The sequence below is a fragment of the Cydia splendana genome, chromosome 21 (assembly GCF_910591565.1).
Source record: "Cydia splendana chromosome 21, ilCydSple1.2, whole genome shotgun sequence".
NCBI classification, from domain to species: domain Eukaryota; kingdom Metazoa; phylum Arthropoda; class Insecta; order Lepidoptera; family Tortricidae; genus Cydia; species Cydia splendana.
The window spans coordinates 10,893,062-10,915,781 of NC_085980.1; the positions used below are offsets into that span (position 1 = coordinate 10,893,062).

Genomic DNA, 22,720 nt, shown 5'->3' on the forward strand with positions numbered 1-22,720 from the left:
GGCGCCATATGTTTCTATTCAAATGTATGAACTCACACTTGACACTAATCAATGTGTAATGTTATAATGTATATTGGGTCTAATAAATGGCGATATTCATAAACGCGTTACTTTACTGGCCTGCAGGCGCATCGGCCCCGTGCATGAACTATAGGGGGCAACATAGGAGCCGTCAGATTTTTGGCGCGAGACGTAAATGTTTATGCTTCCGATGTAGCCCACAAGATGGCAGAACTTACTATGCACGAGGAAACGTACCGACGAGACCGGTAGATGGTAGCATTTGCTTTGGCAATGTACATGTGCACATATGTTTCCGATTCAGGCCACAAGATGGTAGACCCTCCAACGCACACGGTCCCTATTATGGATCGCTTTATCCTCGGAGTAATTAACAATGGAGCCGCCATTAACAGGAGTTCTCTCTGTCGAAAATAGGCGGCCAATGGTCAACCACATGTCAACCATATGTATGGACTGACGTTTATTTGACATGACGTACCTATACATTTGATGTGCCCCTCCCCCGCAAAAAACGGCAGACTATTTTGTACCGAAAATTTTAGAGATGGCGTCTCCGTTGGTTATATCCTCTAAGCTTTATCCACGTGATAAAATAGCTGTCAGTTTTTAACTCCGCGGGACAGAAAGTGACGGACACGGTTTTATCACGCTGTCACGTAGACAGAAACGACCATCATATCCGTACTGAATTAGCTATGAATCGTTTGACTTTATCTGTCATTTTGACTTATGTATTTGTAAGAAAGGAATGAAACATAATTTAACTAAATCAGGCCAGTAAAGTTTTATGAATAAGGGGGTTAGAGTTTATACATCTAATACAATCAATGAATTTTTGACAGATATACTATTTTTGTAACATCCCATTAAATCATACTCTAAAACATAAACGCACGCCTACCGTCATTCCTTAGGCGTCCCCGGCGCACTATCTTCCGCTTTCCTCTTACTCGCATGATGCTTCTTATCCGGCTTATATTTCTCCCATTTCTTATGATTCAACGTATCGAAGTCATCACAGTACTGTGCAATGTCCCGGAGATATGTGGACAAGTGTAACAGCTCTCGGTCTTTGTCTCTGTTGAGGTGCGCTTGTCTGAACGGTCGGATTTTGAGACCGCTCTTCGGATTCATGATGAAGTTTCTTCGGATGTCGTCGAACATTATGGTGTTTTTTGAGCTGTATTGGGGGTATTTGCCCCATATTACGCCTAAAGGTTTTACCTGGAAAGAGATGGAAACTTTGAATATTATAACCTTTGATCTTCAGGTACTAGAGTACACGCAAAACATCAAAACTTCGAATGATGTTCTTTAACCTTTCATACAAGTGTGGATGTCAAAAATCGTGGGTTCAAACCTCGGTCATGCTGTATAGAGCACATATATCGTTCTCAAAAAAATTAAAAAAAGATGACAAAAGATTCGGTCAGGATCCATTAATTATCACGCTTAATGTTTCCATACCCATACAAACACCTGTCTTTCTGTATGTGTTTGAAAATACCCACAGGGACCGAATACCAGTATATTTTTATACAAATTAACTGGTATTCAATTTCGGTATCACGGTTGTTTATATTTTTGCACTTAATTTAGCTAATGTGATAAATCATTATGCTTACCTAAATACTATTCTATAATATCAAAGAAATATTGTGAATGCTGAGATATTTTGATTTTTAGCTAGGGTAATTCCGGGGTAGATGGCCATAAGGGCGAGTTTAGATGTCGCTAGTTCTTGTTTAGTACGCTTCACGTATCTTTATATATCAACTTACATCGATAGTACCATACTTGGCCGTATGCACCGTGATCATGGCCAAGTAGTCCAGGTAGAACATAATCTTATAGTCCTGGTGCGTCGAGACGCCCAGTAGTCGCATCTTCTCTTCGATCCATTTCATGCCGGTCGCCGACCAGATCACTATGTCGTAGTCTTCGTAGGCGGAGGTTAGGAATTCGTGGAGGAATGGACGCATTAGTTCGTAACCTGGAAACAGAGTAGAATGGTAGTTTAGACCTGAAAATTTAATAGGAAAAATTTGCCCGCAAAAAACGGCAACTGACTAATACTTCGTGCATTCCGACAAGTTTAAGTGAGCACACAACTGCACACGATAAGTATCCAAAATTGTAAAAATTTCCACTTAAAAAAATTACGGAAATTTCTCATATTGTTAAATACCGAAACCGAAATATTCCATTTCCAAATTGAAAGTTTCCTGTGAATCTTTCTTAAAATTTCCAAGATCTTTTCCAACTGTCTGCAACTTACACATGAAATTTGTAATTATGATGACATCAAGCTGATCTGATGACGGAGACCAAAATCGGCTTAGGTGGATAAAAAAACTCAAATCTTGATTTTTGTTTTGTTACAAACATCTTAAGTACTAAACATATGTACAAATACAATACAGTCAACGATATAAGCTTATATGTATAAACCACAGACTTGAATATACCCTAGATGACGCAAATGCATCTACTTCGCGTGTCCGAACTCTGACCAAGCGTCGAGGTTGGCCGTCGCTATTGACAGTCCACGCACGTCAGTTGTTGCAGCCGATAGTCCGTAAAAAATTGAAAAAATTCCTCGTTGCGTGATAATTAACTGCAAAAGCCCACAAATTGCAAGCACACAAGGGCAAGGACATATTTCCTATCACAGGTAAGTAATTTTAAAATGATATTATGCGTGAATTCATTTTAAACATTTTTTAAGTATTCCAGGTTGTGTTTCCAATAATGTACCTAAGTAACTTCAGATTAACGTTACAAAATTATATTTACATTACATTGCGCGTTTGCTTTGAGCGTTTGATCTGACGTTGTGTGTTAAAGAGTCGATGAATATCGGAACAGCGATACTGTCGCGCATAGCTACGACTTCGTGGTACAGCCCATTTATCATTCGTCTGTCAAATTTAGCGACTAGTGTTGTTCGTTCTACAATATCAATAATCGATTCTAATCGATTACTCGATTTCGAACAGACGAATGATGTTATCTAGTATAAAAAAAAAGCAATTTAATCGTTATTATTAAAAAAGAAGGGTAATTTGAACGTATTCAAATATATGTTTATACGTTTAGTACCTATGTTTATAAATTGTTATGGCAGGTGTCCGGAATTCTCTACAATAGCTCAGTCTCATTGTCCACCCAAACTTCTTCTTAATAACAAAAAACCTTGCGTTAGCCTCTTCCTCGATATGAGCAGGGCGTTCGACTGCGTAGTCCCATCCATCTTACTATCACAGCTAGAACACTTAGGTATCCGCGGAACTGCCTTAAAACTATTTGAAAGCTACTTTACCAACAGGAAGCAAGCGACTATTATCGATAGTTATAATATAGATTCAAAAACTGTTGAAAAAGTACAATCAGAATATAAAGCTGTAAATCTGGGCGTTTCTCAAGGCAGTATTTTAGGGCCTCTTTTATTCCTTATTTATGTCAATGAGTTACCAACTATTATTGAGGAATTATGTGTAATGTTTGCCGACGATGCAACAATCTTATTCTCTGGTGAAACAATAGACGATACTTTTTGCACAAATATTAGTAACACTGTAAAGACAGTCGTCAGTTGGTTAAAATCAATAAACTTAAAAGTAAACTTAACAAAAACTAAACTTATGCAGTTCAGGAACTGTAAACAATTTCAGACAAATTTAAATGTGATGGAGTCAGGCACTTTGTTAGAAGAAGTAGAGAACATAAGTTTTTTAGGTTTAACAATAGATCCTCACTTGACCTGGAAACATCATATAGAGAAGATTAATAGCAAAATTTCCAGTCAATGTTACGCATTATCTATATTATCCGAAACGTGTTCTGAAGATGTTGTTATTAGTGCGTACTACGCAAACATATATTCTCTATTGACGTATGGTGTCATATACTGGGGTAACTCCGTAGACGTGCAGTCAACATTTATTTTGCAAAAGAGGTGCATAAGAACTATCTATCGTATGAATTACAGACAATCACTGAGAAATGTTTTCAAGGACAAAGGTTTTCTAACTTTAACTGGCATATATATATACGAACTCTGTAAATTTCTTAAGAGCAACAAGAATTATTTTACAACATTAGCTTCCTTCCGCGACAACCTTCGCTCTCAATATAAGTATAACTTGAAACTGCCTCTAGTCAATAATAAAACTTACGATAAAAGCACATATATCACTGCCATTCGCGTCTTTAATCAGCTTCCAGATGAATTAAAAATGCTAGATGACACAGAGTTTTTGCGTAGTTTAAAAAAATGGCTTATAAAGAATGAATTCTATTCTCTCAAGGATTTCTTTGAATTATATTCTTCATGAATCATGATACTGTCTACTCTGTATAGATAGATATAGAATTGAATAGAATAATATTTATTTGAAAAAACCTTGTTAATAATAAATATCAATATCAATAATTCATATATGCTATGTATGTGTATAATAGTTATGTGTTTCTTAGTTTTAAGTTAGTTTTAAGTGTCCATTGTATACCCGAGTTGGGTTACCGTTGAAACTCACATGTACTACATAACACCTCTGTAACACGGTTGTACAATAAAGAACTATCTTATCTTATCTTCAATACATAGACCGGTATACTTTTCACTTCTTTTCTACAATAGCCCCAATGCCTGCTGCGACCGGTTCATGGGTGTTTATTGTTGCGCCTGTGAACGGGTCCCAGCAGGCGTTCTACATGACATTAAAAGCTCTCCAAGGGGCCTCTACGTGTTGGATCTATATCACCACGCAAGCCTATCAAAAAACCGGGATTAATAGGCCCGTGAATTTCAAAATGGAGAAATAGGTAAATAATAATAATAGCTTAGTTTCGAATCTTTTTTTATTTTTTCATGACGTATTCGGCTAGCTCTTCTTTTGGCTTCTAAAATTTCTTCCCTGGTTTTATTTAGCGATTTTGATGTTTCCATAGCCTACAAAAACATAACGGTTAAATTTTATACCTATACATGTACATATAAAAAAAGTATCAGGTACAATCTTTTTTTAGAATAGAATAGAATAGAATAGAAATAGTTTATTCGTGGCATAAAAAATTGGTAACAGACAAACGAGAAAAAAAGAAGAACGAAAATTAAAATTTACACTTAACATTACAACACATATCATTACATAACAGAACAAGTAAATAGCCACGAAATGGTCCCGACTCAGCATGGTGTTAGCCTTGATGGGCCAACGCTGGTCTTCCGTCGGGGCCATGGACGAGTGAATCACGGAAACGGATAGTACACAACATTTAAATAATGAACAGTGGCAAAAAAACAAACGAGTTGGAAATAAATAAATAAATAAATATTATATATTTATAAATATTAATAGTTTTATTTTTATAATTCAATTCAAATATTATTTAGGAATCTAATAATTCCGTTAAATATCATTCGTATGTCTGTATCATTCGTCTGTCTTTATCATTCGTCCGTCAGAAAATCGATGACATTCACGTTAAACGATTTGTGATTTTTAGGTTATCTAAACTTATGTTTCTTACCTTGCACTTCTATACTAATCTATCCTGTTTTAATAAAATATCAACAAATATACTTAATATTTTAACAAACCAGCGTCGACAGACTGAAACCGCTCAAAAGCGCGTCCTCTCACATTGAAACTTCTCGGCGTACTATTCGATTTTTGGCGTTGTTCGCGGGGGAGCGGGAAGTGAGCGAGCGGGACCGCAGATATAAAATATATGAGTATGAGCAAGACAGTTGAATCGCAGCGGGGCAGAGGGGCATCGGTGTCTTTGAATCGGTTAGGACTCCCCATCACTAAATTGCGGCTGTGACGTCACAGTAGGTGGTAAAAAGTCGGCACGCTCGGTTTCAATACAAATCGTGATATTTGCTTCATCTTGGGTATATTCAAGTCTGTGGTATAAACAATGCAATTTTGTTTGCTCAGCAGTGAGGCTTGATAGTCTGGATTAACATTTACAATAAACAGTACGGTAACAAACAGAAAATATCCTCCTGAGTCCCTGAGGCCTTTATATGGCCACTTAATATTCTTATTTCTGTTTTATTTATGTATTTTTATTTCGGAACATTTTAACACCATTTAACTACACACTTTTTTACCATCATATTTACCCAACTGTAACGTGATCTGGGTTCCGGCAGAATATCAGTGCTTTGCTCAAAAGAGCGAAGCGTATAGCTGAGTCGGAACCCTTTTGTTTTTGCTGCAATGCACACAGTGTACAGCAAGTAAACCCATCTTTTCGTGTTTAAGTATTTTTTTTATTGTTAATTAAACTCTGTACATATTTTTAGTTTTGTTCTGTTTGTAATGCACCTATTTGTAAATTGTGTGTTTTTGCAGCATCCAAATAAACGTTTTATCTATATATCTATCTATAAAGGATTTAATAATAATAAATCATTTTATTTCAAGTAACTTTTACAGACTCATAGATATTGTTAGTATGTACTTATAGCTATGTTAGTTTTTACACTTATCACTATATATACAGAATAAATATAATTAAAATTTGATTCAATAAAATAATGTTTCTAGAAGTACAACATACCAAGTAGCGTTTAAACATAATAAGTACTTCTAGAAACATGCATATTATCACAGTGCCTCATATATGGGCAGTCAAACCTCTCGGCTATCAAACGCAGGATAGGGTTGGGGCTGGCCCGCACCCGGCGCACCAGGGATGTGCATCGCTTGCGCATAGTCGTATAAAAGCAATCTATGCGTGCTTCAGCAAACATCCCTGATGCGCTACAGAAGCGGGGCAGCCCCACCAGGACCCGGAACGCGTTGTTAAATTGGACCCGGAGAGCCCCATAGGCCCGCTGCGTGTAGTATGTCCATAAGCTGCACGTATAGAGGGAAGTGCAATATGCTCTAAAGAGAGTTAATTTCACCTCCCTAGTACAGCGCGCAAACTTACGCGCAATCATGTTTGCCCTCACCGACAGGGCTCTCCGTTCACGCTCGATATCCATGTTGTCTTTTAAGTCTGAGGAGACAATATGGCCTAAATATTTAAATGTCCTCACCCTTTCCAGTGAACTACCGTTTAGGTTGAGGGGAGGTACCTTGGGCATGCCCTCCCATCCCGAAGGCGTTATAATTATTCTAAAATCGATATCATAGATGGCGCTAAATGTCACAATCAGCCATTATGAAATTTTTATACTACATATTAAGATGGATTAAGAGATATTTAAAGTGTCATAAATTAAAATCATTATAAATGAAATACAAACATTAATAACAACACGAATTCAATGCAATAATTTACAAAATTTGAAACCACAATTATATTGCGACTGGCTACGTTATGAGCAACAGCGCAGGACAATTATGTCGAGCTGTCGAAGTAATATTGAATAATGTCACTAGATGGAGCCACCACGATTCTAGTGAGACCTACGATTCTAGTACCTAATCATTCCAAAACGAAACGAGTGTGGGTTTCTTTTCCTACGTTTTGATTTTCGTTTTAAGACATGATGTGAAGTTTGATTTAGATTAGAATAATTACATTTGAGTTATAAATTTCGGAATTTAAGTACTTAGTATAAAATGTAAAAAAATGGTACGGTGAATAAACATACCTAATTTAAATGAGTACCTACTTATTTTAAAATAGGCCTGCCTGACGTTAAAATACAAATTAATAAACTCACATCACAGGGCGATGTCTTTCAAAACACATGAATGCTTTGTTTTTAAACATAATGCAAGTTTTTATTTCGCTTGGTGTCCAAGTCAAACGCGCATTTTACTCCTTTATTGACCGAAGCATTTGCTAAGGTCTCCGTTTTAACTCGGGCCAAATTTCGTATGTTCGGACGTTCTCCTCGGTTCAATTCTCAACTGATTCTTATCAAATTTTGTGACCAAAATCTAGAATAAAATAGTTCTTTTTCGATTCGATTATTGAATTTTTTTTCAAAATGGCGGAAACAAATAGTCGTATCAATATAATACGTTTTTTTTTCTTTTTGAGAGATATTTATAGTGTTTGTCAAAAATGTAAAAATTAGTAACGCTGGTGTAGGTGGTATTTAGATAAGTAGGTATGTAGTACTCGAGAATAAGTAGCCAAATTTCGTATCTTTAGCTAAGTGCTATATCGGCGCAGTTGGCAAACAATTGCTTTGATGCATAGAGGTACCTAGTTCGATCCCCAGTAAAGTGTGTGAACTTTTTGTAATTTTTTACACTTAAATTTTATATATTTTTTTTTTTTTTTTAATCTTTATTGCAGAAATAAAGTACAAATGGCGGACTTAATGCCTAAAGACATTCTCAACCGTAAATTTTGTATTGTTGATTGATCAAGCGAGTGCAAAGCATACAATATTTTATTTAACTTTTTGTTAATTTAGTTTTTCCAAATTATTCTAAACGGCGTAGCGTTATTTTTTCAACCGACGAAAAAAAAACGGAGGAGGTTCTCAAGTCGACGCGTATATTTTTTTTTTTTTTTTTTATGTATGACCACGCATAACTTTTTACAGAGATGTTCGATTTTGATAATTATTTTTTTATTGGAAAGGGTATACCCCGAAGTTGGTCCCATATAAATTTGGAAAAAAAAATCCAACCTTAAGGGTAGGAAAATAGGGGATGATTGATTTTTTCACTCACCGATTGTAACGTATGACCACGCATAACCTTTTACAGAGTAGTCGTAATAATAATAAAAAATTGGAAAAAAATCCTACCCTAAGGGTGGGAAAATAGGGGTAATTTATTTATATTACAGAACAAAATAATAGTTAAAGTAGGATTATTAATATAACAGTTAATAGCTAAAGCAAGGTAGGTAGCTATTTTAAAAGTAATCAAAAATTAAGCATGTAATAATTTGTATAAATTATAGCCACAGAAAATTATAAAATAAAAACTTTTTAACAAAAAAAATAACCGCCGAAAAAAAACTAAAAGGAAATAAAAAACCGGCACTAACACGAAACGAGTCGACCAACAAAAACAATAGCACACTGAAAAGAAAAAAAATATTATTTTGTCTTCAATAACGCAAGTGAATACCTATGAACTATGTATATACATACTTCTGAAATCAATCACACAAATCTGCGTATTTATATATTTACAATCTGTTATTTTTGGAGTCGGTGCCAGCCTCAAACAAACTTGAGCACCTTAGTGAAGCACCTGCACCGACTCCAAAAATAACAGATTGTAAATATATAAATACGCAGATTTGTGTGATTGATTTCAGAAGTATGTATATACATAGTTCATAGGTATTCACTTGCGTTATTGAAGACAAAATAATATTTTTTTTCTTTTCAGTGTGCTATTGTTTTTGTTGGTCGACTCGTTTCGTGTTAGTGCCGGTTTTTTTATTTCCTTTTAGTTTTTTTCGGCGGTTATTTTTTTTGTTAAAAAGTTTTTATTATTCAGTTTAAAGCTATGCTCGCGAGGTCTACAGAGGGCCTACCGGAAACCACGTTGCTCACAGCGCCACTAGTTTATTAATTTTCCTTAAGTTGTAAACATCGATCGGCTTTAACCGCGAAAATCGAAGTTTGTAAGACTTCGAGAGTTAGACCAAGCTAAATTGACAGGGATTTTGATAGCACAGACTGCGCAAGAGTTTTTTTTAATTCATAATTTAATAGAAGTTTGACGTTTAAATAACACTAATATAATAGCTTGGTAGGACTGATGCCACTCTAATTACGATGAGTAAAAGAGAAAGATGCCCATGCAATATTCGGTGTTCGCGGGTCGCGGGGCCTGCCTACCGCTGGGCCCGCTGGTATTCAGACGAACTTTTTTGACGGACGGACTCCGACAATTACTTACTGCACTCATGACTACGACGCGACGGGGAGTACAGCCGATTTATTAATTTTGAGCACATTTATGGCGCATGATTTTGTTACTCGATAGTCTATTGAAAATGATATATCTTAGATAGAACACCATTTAACAAATTGACCAAGTCAAATCCCACAGTACAGCAATAAGACCTCAGTATTTAGTATATAAATATGTTTTTATAAATACTAAAATACATATACGTACGTAACACCCAAAACTTAGGAAGAAATATTTGTGCTCGTCACACAAATAGATGCCCTTACAGGATTTGAACCCGGACCATCGGCTTCATAGGCAGGGTTACCTACTAATCCTACTATACCAGACCGGTTCTCAAAACGATGACATGCTATTTATGAAATAGATGAGCGAAATTAAGAATCTTACGTGATATTGATCACTTGTAATACGAATATTACGATTACGAGTGATCAATATCACTCGATTATATGATTATATTATTAGTCCTTTAGTGGTAATAGTATTGAACTGACAATACGGCGTATTATGTCTATAGGTTTGTATTTATATTTAATTTAATATGTGCTTATTTTCGATTTCAAATTGTTCGTATCGCCGCCTGCGCAACCTTGCGCAGCCTCTCAAGGCCGCGTCTGCACAGCGACCAAAACTGCACACTCAGATTTATAAGGTGCGCCTGTGTGCGTAAGTAAACTACTATACAACTAGGTACATACATAGGCGAGAACGCCAGTCATGCGTGCCGTCAGAGGGGTGTCACTACGCAGTTTAGGTACATTTGGCCGGCGCGCCGCGCGGGCCGGCGTATGGCAGTGGGCTGCCGCTCGGCTCGCACGATGTGGCGCTCGCGCAAAATTGAAAATACACAATGGCTTCGAAACCTATATCTCGATCTAATCCGTATAAAAGATATTGTTGTTATTGTACTGTTTACGGGTGTCTGAAGAACAAGGAAGTGAAGGAAGTAGAAATAACATTTTATTAAATTCCGGACGATATTGAAAGGTGAATTTAAACTTTAAAACATAACATAAATACTAAGTAATCAAATTCGATAACTAATTCGTTTTGTTTGCATAAAACTAAAGCGCTTTAGACCAATTTAAAATGATTATTGGTTGCCCAAAACAATTAGGAACTGACCAACATATTTTCAAAGGAATACGGCTGTGGCATACCTACCTACCTACTTCCGAAGAATCAGACATACTATCTCCGGATAAAAAAAAATATGTTTACAGAATCAACGTTTGTAATTCGTAGTATTCGTACATATTAATCTTAAAAATAATAAATCGGTAGTTATAGGTACAAAAACTTGTCAAGTTTCAACCCTGTGGTCCCTGTGCCGACGCTCACAGCTCGGTCATAAAACTGCGACGCGCAAGGAAGATTCACGGTTCGTGCGCGGTTACGTAGGTATATAAATTTCAATTTTGCTTGCAGGCGGCGAGTATAGGTATAATTTTCTGTACGGTAGTACTATTAGTTATTCTGTGGTGCCGTCATGTGCCCTCCTATTCTAACCAGACTTCTTTCTAATAGGGGCGACAGGTACAGCATGCACGGTTTGAAATGAAACTGGAGTCGGTTAGTGGTGCACCGCGAAAGACCGATCCTTAGGCTTATGATACACTTGTAAGTTTTACTTACGTAAATAGGGACACAGCTATACTACAGAATGAGATATAAATATTGTTATCGCATTCTACCAAATACCTTTGTCCCTACTTACCTAAGTTAAACTTACAATTGTATCTTAGGCTTTATTGATACCTGCGACTTACGTCAAATTTAAAACATTAACTATTAAGTAGGTAATACATACGTTGTATATTCATTCGGAAAATTATTAAGCACGTTATATGCCTGTAAATATTTGTTTTTAGAGCAAATAGGAGTATAGTGTTTTTGAATTTTAAAATACTATGAAATAAATTGTGTTATGCCTTTTGTACGAAAATGCAAATTTTTAACATGAAGTAAATTTTTAATAAATAAATATTATAGGGTCATTCTTACACAAATTGACTAAGTCCCACGGTAAGCTCAAGAAGGCTTGTTTTGTGGGTACCTACTCAGACAACGATACATATAATATACAAATACTTAAATACATAGAAAACATACATGACTCAGGAACAAATATCTGTGCTTATTATACAAATAAATGCCCTTACCGGGATTCGAACCTAGGACCTTCGGCTTCATAGGCAGCGTCACTACTCACTACCCACTAGGCCAGACAGATCGTTAACCTTTATCTTTGCAGGGATCAAAATATCTTAAATACTTATGTATTTTTTTTTTAGTTTTGGTCACCTATTGAGCATACTAGACTATTCAAAAATAAAGAAAAATCCAATATTTTCCAGTTTCGGAAAATCATACGTATCATATTTGATACAATGCCAATCCCTCGACATACTATTTAGAAGAAAAATGTCGGTTTTAATAAAAATAAAACATGTAATGCAGCAGAAATCATCATTTATTGCTAATTAAACCCAATCTAAAGCATCAGATGACTATTACACCTGTAAATATAAATTATATCTACGAATACCTGAACACATTAATGGAAGAAAAATTTGATCCCGTAAAGTTACAAAAAAGTCGCCAACAAAAAGTTGTGTAAAATAGGAAAAGTAAACAAATAATTAAAAAGTAAAAAAAATATATACTTAGGAAGCATTTTTTGCCATAAACATATTTTTCCGCGCTACAGGCTACGGCGTAGTAAACCTATTTTGATGACAACTTGGCAATGTATTAAATGTAATACAATCCTTTTGATATGACTTCTGAGTTCTTGGCAATGTATCAAATATACTACACAACAGTTTCATGTAAATATTCTGTGTATTAAATGTTTTTAGATTAGACCACAATGTAAATATTTATGCCCTAACAGATAGTAAATGCATCAAAATGTAGATTATGGAAAAATATATAAGTACGTATCTAAGAAATAAGTGCCAAACTTTCAGTGCGAAACGAAATCTGTTGTTTCCGCGGCGCCATGTTGATTATTACTAATTAATTTAACTTGTGTCCATTATTTTTTTCTATAATAAAGGAGCGTAGCTCGACATATTAATGGAAAAATATTTTATTAGATAATAAAGTGAACCTGCTAGATTTTTTAAAGTTCCACGTATCACGGGTGTTACAATGCCAAAATAAGGGTTAAGAAATCGGTTAATAGTTTGAATGGATTGGCAAGAACCAGAACAATTAATGAACAAGAATATTTTTTCTTTATTTACTCCATGTAAAAGGGGCATTGAGATTATTCCGATACCTAGATTTTTCGGTGAGTTGAGCTGAGCATAATGAAATGAACTCGAAAGTTACAAGTTGATTGTTTTCTAAAAAGAAATCCTAATTACACTTACAATTCTTTTTTAATTTTCAATATGAAAAAAATCGACCCCTCAAGAAGGTCAAGGTTACTTTTTTGAACGTCCTCTTACTAAACATATAATAAGTAGGTAGGTATACAAATTAAACTAACCTAATTTCTGATTCGGGAGGCCCTATCATCGACATCGAAATTTCTTTAAATTTCGCTCGTTATGGTAGTCCCTCTGATGTTTGATATCATAACAAATTAAATAGGTACCTACCTTACCTAACTTTCCTAAATCATTGATACACTTTAACCGTATTGTTTCAATTTTCCGTATAAATTATAAGTCATTCAAGATTTACCTCCGACGTTTCGAGGACGGCGTTGCCCCGTCGCCGCCGTCAACGCCGTCCTCTTCGGACTTCGGAGGTAAATCTTAAAACTTAAATACATGAATAAATTGTGAAAGTTTAAATAAGTATAGTGTTGTTCAAAATATACTTATCTAAAATGATAAATAACCATTTACCCGACTACCTGGCTTGTCGAAGGTCACTGTGAGATTTTCTATTGTTTGAGTCGTGTATCCTTTTCGAGTTTAATGATAAGGAATTCGTTGTTAACCCATTTCTATTAGAAAATATGTTTATTTATATTCCTCGGACCATTACGTTCGCATGTTGTGATTTTAAATTTATTTGCTTAGTGTTTATTTTAGAACCTTCACCCACGTTCATTAATATATTTATTATGGGTACTGTAATATAAAAATATCTCATTAATTTATTAAAATCAGAAACATTGTAGTAGGAAGTACCTAATATAAAATATAACACGAATCCCGGAATGCCCACTGCATATCCGTATCAGCAGAATGATTGAGGTCATTAACGCCGTGTGGCACCGACTTGCCTGATAACTGATTATTTCACTTGAAATTGGGATTAGGTATTAAGCGCTTATGACACTATACCCACATACTGAAACCGCAAGAGTGTGTAAACTGTCTAAGGAGACACTTCCATAGGTATTTAGGTATTTGTTGTAAGTGTTGGCCTTTCCTTTTTGACACAAAATGGTCATGGTCTTTTCTATTTGATAATAAATCTAAGACAATACCGCGTTATAATTATATATCTATTTACCAATATAAATTTTTAATTTAATATGCGCATACTTTTTACTTACAATTTTATTTAACGAACGTTTCAAATAGTTTGTATCGGCGCAACCTTGGGCCTCTCAAGGCCATGTGCACGGCAACCAATGCAACGCTTAGCGCCCAGAATGATTTATTAAAACTGATCGTACCGCAATGCCTTGTTCTTTTTGCCCTAACGTGATGCGTAGGTACCTACTAGATAACTTCAATCCAGCATAAGAGTCGCTCTTTGATTATGCATTATTGTGTATCTCAAAGTCACAGTTATGCTGGTTTACTCGAACGCTCGTCGTGCCGAAGCAAGGTAAGCGATAAGAACATGACCTGTGATTTGTAAGGAAACTTTGACCCCTTACTAAAGTACCCAATCATACTTCTATTTACAATACAAAAAATGTAACCAAAAAAACAAAAATGTCAAATTGATTTCATAATCGTAAATTGACTTAAAGTATGTAAATAGATTTTAATTTTGTCGCCGATGTCTGAAACGCCATCTAGTAACAATGAACCTTAAAATGAATGTGATATGTAGGTTTAGTGCATGAAAGCTACAACAGATGTCGCAAGAGAGGTGTTTCGACGCTATTTCAACTCATGTTTGTTGTAAGAGTTTTTTTAGCTCCATGCGCCATCTAGTTTGTCACTGTGAACTAAAAAATTAGCTACAAGTATAAGATACTTAGGACGGTGCGCTTTTTTAGTATGGGATTGGGTATCTGTACTAGTATTATATGATCTGTGCCTTGGGTATCCGATAACCAGTAGGTTCAAACACCATGTATTGTGTTTTACCTACATTGTATTTTAGCCCATGTTGGATGGCGTAGGTCTCACATATACTTAAAAGTTTTCGCAAACCACAAGCCGATGCGCTCAACAAAACCATATCGTCGGCATAACTCAAATTATTCAGACAAACTGTGTCGATATGGCAGCCGATATCGAGTTTTGCCGAGCGCCTCGAGTAGCTCATTTATGTAAAGGTTAAAAAGTGTGGGCGAGGTCAACCCCCCCTGTCTCACCCCACACTCCAACCGGTACGGGTCCGATAAAGTACCTGACCATCTAACGCTATTGACCTGATTTCCATACCAATACCTCAGAATTTGTATGGTCTCATTAGGTAGTTTAATGGCTTCTAGTTTTTTCCATAGGATATTGTAGGAAACCAGGTCAAAAGCCTTAGACAGGTCTAAGAAGCACGCATAAACTGGCGTCTTTCTGTTTAAATAATATTTGACAGTGTGCTTAAGGCACAGTATTGCACTTTCCGTTGATAACCCTGGTCGAAAACCAAACTGGTTGGGGTTAAGGCTCACGTACTTATTTAACTGTACATTAAGCACACTATCAAATACCTTAGCAATAATAGTCGCAAGGGATATAGGCCTGTAGTTATTGGTGTCAGACAAATCACCAGTTTTATTTTTAGGTACAGGAATAACTACAGTTTTCATCATATCCTCAGGCAAATAACAGTGCCTTACACACAGCGTATAAAACAAAGCTAACACTCTTGAGATGTGGGGACCCGCATTTTGGAGATGTTCGATGCTGAGGCCATCGTGCCCTGGGGACTTGCCTCGGGAGATAGATTTAATGGCTTCCGATACATCCTTAGCACTATATCCCGGTCCAGGTTCCACGTCGCTGATCTCAGCATCGCTCATCTCATCCTGCGACAGTACAAGAGGCGATCTGACAACGAAATGTTCTTTAAAAGTGTTAGCTATGTCTTTGGTGTCAGTTCTGCCATTAACACTCACAGGGCACGAAGGTCGAAATTTCATGTTGTTTGTGGCTTCCAAAATGACCGGAAGTCCTTTTTGGAGTGCTGTGAAGCTAGAATATTCATTTTTATTTGAGTCTGATGGTCCTGACACCATTTCAAGCGAGATTTGAATATTCTTCGCGTTTCACACATCTCATTAAATAACCTGCCCACTCCCGGTCTACCACAAAGTCTCCACTCATGAAATTTTTCTCTTGCGGCCCTGTGCGCATCGCTGACATGCCTATTCCACCCTACTACCTGTTTTTTGGGCTTACGCTTCCTTGTTGCGGTTCGCATCGCAGCTACACAAAGAGCAGACACAATATTTCTATACAGAATGTCCAGGACTTTCCTATGCCCCATTTCACTGCAATATTTATCTGCACAATGTGTAAACTCAACAGGAAAGTCAATACATTTCAACAACCTGTTGCACTCTGCACTATAACTGATTATTTGCTCCGACCCTCTCCCTCCCCATATTACGTGTTGATTTGATACGTCAACTGATCTATTTAACCTGGGTGTAAGTAGCGTCAAATTACACTGCAACATGAGCGGGAAATGGTCGGACCAGGTCACATTATAATTAACATATACGTCATTCACAGATGCAAACGCAGACTGTGTTATAACACAGTGGTCCAACCACCGTCTACACTTATGAGCATCACTAATGGAAGTATAATTTCCAGAGTCAATACCTAGTTTTTGTATGTCCATACAACACCAATCCAGGTCGTTGCAGTAGTCCATCAATTCACGGAAAAACAGTTCACCTGGATGGGCATTGAAATCTCCCATTATATAAACAGATTCGACCCCGTATTCATCAACAATAGCACTCACCGCACCGAGGCAATCCGTAAATTCCGGTAGGTTGTCCGCGCTATTCGTCGGCATATAAACACTAATAACTATAATCGGACGGTCGTCCTTCACTACCTTAATTGCGCATAAACGCGGATTATCGCACTGCACAACCGATACGTCGTGAAGAACGGCACTATTCCACAACAGCGCAACGCCGCCGTGTGGTCGCCCGCGCAGCATGCCCGCCGTCGTGTCCACAGCCGATGTTCCCGTCGCACAGAAATTGTCGTCAATGCCATTCAAAAACGGAATCTCGTCCGGCAACAGCCATGTCTCCTGGAGAGTAATTATAACACATGTTTTGCACAGGTGTTTAACACCGTCAACACAACGCTTAACATTTCTACAGTTGAGACTTGCAAATGTAAACAAACCACTTTCCATTTACTTATAAGATTGGTTTACTGCCGTCAGCAAATTGGTTTCTGCGCGGTTCCTTGGGCTTGTAATGAACAAACTTACGGAAAATAATACCTTTCGGCCATAAATTATTGTCTAAAAACAATGGTACTTTCGATTCAGCGACAAATAATTTATAGGCGCTATAGTACTCTTCGTTTCTTATTTTTAATTTCTCCAATGTCACTGATTCATTCGTTTCGCTCCTAATGTGATCAGCAATTTCCGATACTATCGCATTTTTATCTACTTTCGTAATAAATATGGGAACTCTGCGCTCCGCCGCCTTAAAGTTTCCGTGAGTCGTAATCGCCGTACCAAACTGTCCTTCAAATCGTTTATTAGATTTTTTCTTTTTGTATTGCACGGTCTGCCAGTCATCCTTATCATTTTGCATAGTATCAATGTTTTGCGGAGATCGGACCGGTATAGAAGAGCCCTTATTAGGTGCTGGCTCGGCCGGTGTAATCAGCTGTTCGGCGCGATGACTCATCTCTGTCGTCATAACGGTCGCCGGCGGCAACACAATGTTCTCCGCGGTAGGCCGGCTACCCGACATAACAATTGAGCGATAAGGTATATTTTCACTTGTACTCACGCTTGACAATGTTTGTTCTTTGCTGACATTTGTTGTGTCGTTTAATGTCGAGTTATGTTGGTGTGATATGCCCAGAGGTCCGCTATCTAAGCACCAAGCACCCCGTCTCGCGTTGACATTACACATCGATAATCGCGATGGTGCGACATTTTTAGTTGCCTGTACCTCCTTTCTTACGTCCTCTAGCTCATCCGTGGTAACGTAATTCGCTTTAATAGCAGCCACGTCATTCTGCAAGCGCACAATATCCTTTAACAATTTTGTGCAGTCCAAATGGTCGAAAGTTATTGGTGGCAATTTTTCTAACTGTCTTGCCACAAACACAGGTATCGAACAGGGGTCCTCTGTTCTGAAGACGCCAATTATGTCGTATATATCACGTTGCTCCTTTCCATCACCTCGCCGCTGTATATTTTGTTTGGCCGTTGTAACAGCATCAAAAAGTAACAACTTCGACTTTTGAATTTCGGTAGCGGTAAACGCTGAAGTACACAAACGAACTAAAGTATCTTCACTAATGGATGACAATTTATTCTGTATGTACGACAACATTTCGTCTATAACAATGTTACAAACATTACACTTCACTGTACTCGACATATTTACGAACGCTTGCGCGCCGGTAATAAGTAATTAACAATATTACAAAAATGCAGATGCGTGTGTCACCGCTGTGCGCGCGCGCGAGACACCTCCATTTTAATCCAAATGGAATTTTGAATTAAAATGCAATATAAGAACTTAAGAAGGTTCCAAATTCAAAACTGCAATAATGACAAGGGGGACTCAGGAGGATATAACAAGCATGTATACCTGTTTCTGCCACTGATCTGTGATCGAACAGTGTGTAGTCTATGTCCAGCACTAGGAGCTTTTTGTCAGGCCGAGGCTCGTTGAGTATGTTGATCTTGTAGTCTCTCACACGCTTGTTTATTTTTGCCAGGTATATCTGAAAAGTTTAATGACGAATTTCAGTAACTTAGAAATGAATAATCTTTTAAAATAATAATTTTCTTTCCACAATAAAATGATGTGAATCACAATTTCATTGCATGTTTATATTGTTTATTTGTTAATAATGATAAGTACACTTATATTTGCATAATGAATAAAAGGCATATCAGGCATAATATGCAATAAAATGATCAGATGTGTTATGTTTGGCATGGAATAACCCTTTTGAGGGCTTAGAGCATTTAATAAACCGGTTTAAGAGCTTACCCCTCTGCCGAAAACCTTGCACAGTTGTATGGAGTGACATTTATCTGACATGGCTATTTATGGATATCTTTTGATATTTAGCAATAGCTTTTCGGTAAAGGAAAACATTGTGAAGAAACCTGCATACATCTGCGAAGAAATTCAAAAGGTGTCTGTGAAGTCCCCAACCTGTATTGGGCCAGCATGGGGGCTATAGGTCAAAACCTCTCATGCATGAGAGGAGGCCGGTGCCCAGCAGTAGGATGTATATAGGCTGAATTATTTTATTATTATTACTATACCTCTTGATTTTCCACATCCACCTCTTCCTCCTCAATATCCAAATCGTTAACCACGTCGTCCCCCCCCTCAGGCTTGGTCTGTGCACCCTGGATGGCCTCCTCCAGCGAACCCATCATCATGATCTTGAGGTTCGGCTTGAGGTTCAACTCGGCCAGGGTATAGTTGTCTGTTGCCACTTTGCCTGTAATTTTTATAAATAAAGCAATTACCAAACCTGATAACCATTGTATAGTGAAAAATAAGGTATATTTTTAAGTAGATAGAGTATTAATGTTACAAAACTTCAGTAATAAAGGCTATTTTTATTTTTATTATTACCAAACCAGAGATGACTCCTATCAAGATGAGAGGACTAGTCGTTGGGGATAGTGCAATACTGTGTAGAGTCTGTTTGGAAGAGAATGTATTGGGCTCCATACATTCCATGACTCTTCTTTTTGCACAGACTCTAACTAACAAATGCAGTAAGTCCAATTTCTTTGTTACATTGTTTGAATTTAGAACTCTATCGACTTTGTTAGTTATGCAGTATTGCACTATCCCTGACATAGTGGTAAGAGCTAAAGCAGGCCTTTGCCAAGCAGCACAACGAGTTAAGACATATATAGTTGTTCAGGTTTCATGTAAATAAGCATTTGTCGGCAAAAAACGTTCTACTCTAAGAACAAATTACATTACTTTCTATGAAAATATTTTAATTTGGGGGCGCCACAAGCCCTTAGGAAATTGTCATATACTTGGAAATTTCGACCTATGCCACCGTGACCCGTGACCAAGTGGCTGAGTGGTTCAGGCATCTGTCGAGTAAACGGAGGACGCCGGTTCGATTCCAGCCTTGGATACTGGAGGCCTTGTTCATTTTTTCCTTCGTATATGACATTTATTTCGGATTGTAATAACTTTCTAATTAGTTAAACATAATATCAGTGTAATGAGTAATGAAAAAACCGGCTGAAATGTCGGTTCCATACACATAAACTTACGGAGTATCATATTGCGACGTGTGTATATAATTATATTGTAAACTCGCACGATTCTGAGAACTCACCAACGATTTAGAAAGCCGATCGTAAAGCTACATCGTGTTATGTAAAACCAACCTCTCTCCTCTCAAAAATAACATGAATTAACTTCTATATCAATCAATTAACATTTCAGCCAGGTTTTCAACAACTAATTTCATTCTAAAAACGCATAATTACCCTGGAACTTGACATTGAGTAATTTTTGTCGGTCCGGACGGACGCCTGTAGCATTCTCGATAGCGATCTTTAACATCGCTACGGAATCCGACGGAGAGAACTCTGGGATATCAAACTCCTTGCCATTCCACTTTACTGTTAATTTTAAAGGGCTTTCGTTGAAATCACACATTTTTTCATGAAGCTAAATACAGAAAATAACGGCAAATATGACACATAAACAAAACAACTTTGACGCTAGTGCAGTACTCTTCGCATTGATTTTATAATTTTTATGACGGTAATAGTGATGTCCTCCAAGAAGAGAAAACGGTGACGTTTCAGTAGAATCTTTTTAGGCGCAGTATAGATAGATGTACAGCTTGGCACAAAAGAGTAGAAATTAAAAAGTGGCAACACTGTAGTGTCGTCCCTTTCAAACCAATATATATAAGAAAACGGGACGACACTACAGTGCTAAATTCTACTCTTTTTTGCCAAGCTGTTAAGGCCCCTGTACACAATGGGCCAGCGCCGGCCAGTCCGCCCAGTCCAAGGGACGCAGCCATACGGTAGAATGATATAGCAATATCACTTGCTCCCTCTAACGCATAAATGCGTCCCCCAGAATGGCCCACGCTGGCCCATTGTGTACAGGGGACTTAACTAATTCCATAAATGCGCGAATCATTAAAAATAAAATTTTAAAAACACATTTATTTCATTAGTTTATTATTTAAGTACAAAAAAATACTATGAAGCCTCCTCCACACTCGTGCGCGAATCACGGCGCGAAGCCGCGAACGCGAGTGTGGAGTCGATTTTCGCAGACAGCGAAATCGACTCCACACTCGTATTCGCGGCTTCGCCCGCTATTCACGCGCATAGTCTGGAGGGGACTTGAGATTTTGATTTTGTCATGGGAGTTTGCAAACTTTATCATTCAACACATTCGTTTTGCATGTTATGCATGATCGAAACTGTGAAACATTTTGTTAATTTTTTCGTCTATTTGTCCCTCTATCGTATGAAGATCGTAAGCAGAGAGAAAGCCCGCTTCACAGTCGTGCGCGAATCGCAGCGCGAAGCCGCGAATGCGAGTTTAAAGGTGATTTCGCAGATCCGCGAAATGTAAGTAAGTAATAGAACCGTGAGTACTAGGTTTTAAACAAAACGTCACACACACTGACGTTTTTTGGCTGCTGCTGTCAATGCTGTCATTATTTATCTGTGGTTGTTCTCAGAATTTACTCTTTTCGACATCATAGTTTTTCAAAAAGTTCAAACGACTCTCGTAAAGTTTTTTTACCAGTTATTAGTATTGCTCATAGAGCCATTTAAAAGTGTATTGATTTAGCTTTCCCTCTGTTATCAGCCGAAAACATGGAATGGCTAAATGGAAGAAACATTGAACAATTTAACGGCACTCGTTATGGAACGTGGAAATTTCGCATAAAATCGCTTCTAGAGGAACTCCAAGTGTTATTTGTAATAGAAGAGCCTCCGCCAGAACATCCGGACGCTGTGTGGGCTGCGAAAAATTCAGTGGCAAAGTGTACGATCGTAAATTTTTTGGGCGACGCATTTTTACATTTGGCTGAAGGTAGTGCTACCGCGAAGACTATTATAGACAACCTGGACAAGTTACATGAGAAGCGTAGCTTGGGCACGCAACTAGCGTTACGAAATAATTTATTTAATTTAAAATTGCAGCCTAACGTTAGCCTATTACAGCATTTTACAACATTTGATACATTCATTGCGAAGTTGACGTGTGCAGGCGTGAATTTGGACGAAATGGATAAGATTTGCCATCTATTAATGACGCTACCTTTCTCTTACAAGGACACTATTGCTACTATAGAACTTCTTCATGAAGATAAGTTTGATCTGGCTTTTATAAAGACTATCCTTTTAGATCATGAAGCTAAAATGGAAATTGATGCAGTCAGAAAACTAAAAGAATCAACAAGTCATGTCCAAAACAACAAAAGGCCAGCAAA

General features: G+C 37.3%; 2 protein-coding genes across 2 annotated transcripts in view; both read right to left on the reverse strand.

The window, feature by feature from the left end:
• The window catches only part of LOC134801033 (uncharacterized), a 338,387-nt gene that overhangs the window by 95,920 nt on the left and 219,747 nt on the right, over positions 1 to 22,720 (reverse strand). The gene's annotated exons all lie outside the window — the stretch shown is intronic.
• On the reverse strand, positions 867 to 20,921 carry LOC134801316 (ubiquitin-like domain-containing CTD phosphatase 1). Its single transcript, XM_063773858.1, has 5 exons — positions 20,739 to 20,921; positions 19,536 to 19,717; positions 18,847 to 18,982; positions 1,806 to 2,017; positions 867 to 1,248 (listed from the first exon to the last, which is right to left on the reverse strand). Exons 1-5 carry the CDS (start codon positions 20,908 to 20,910, stop codon positions 928 to 930), a joined length of 1,023 nt encoding a protein of 340 aa, XP_063629928.1. The 5' UTR covers positions 20,911 to 20,921; the 3' UTR covers positions 867 to 927.

Bases quoted from the DNA above. Each gene is read 5' to 3' on its own strand.
- LOC134801316 (XM_063773858.1), bottom strand. From the start codon at position 20,910: ATGTGTGATTTCAACGAAAGCCCTTTAAAATTAACAGTAAAGTGGAAT. The intron at 18,983-19,535 runs GTATAGTAATAA...TAAACTTTTCAG, and splicing joins TGGATGTGGAAAATCAAGAG to ATATACCTGGCAAAAATAAA. The intron at 1,249-1,805 runs GTAAGTTGATAT...ATCTCTTTCCAG, and splicing joins CCAAGTATGGTACTATCGAT to GTAAAACCTTTAGGCGTAAT.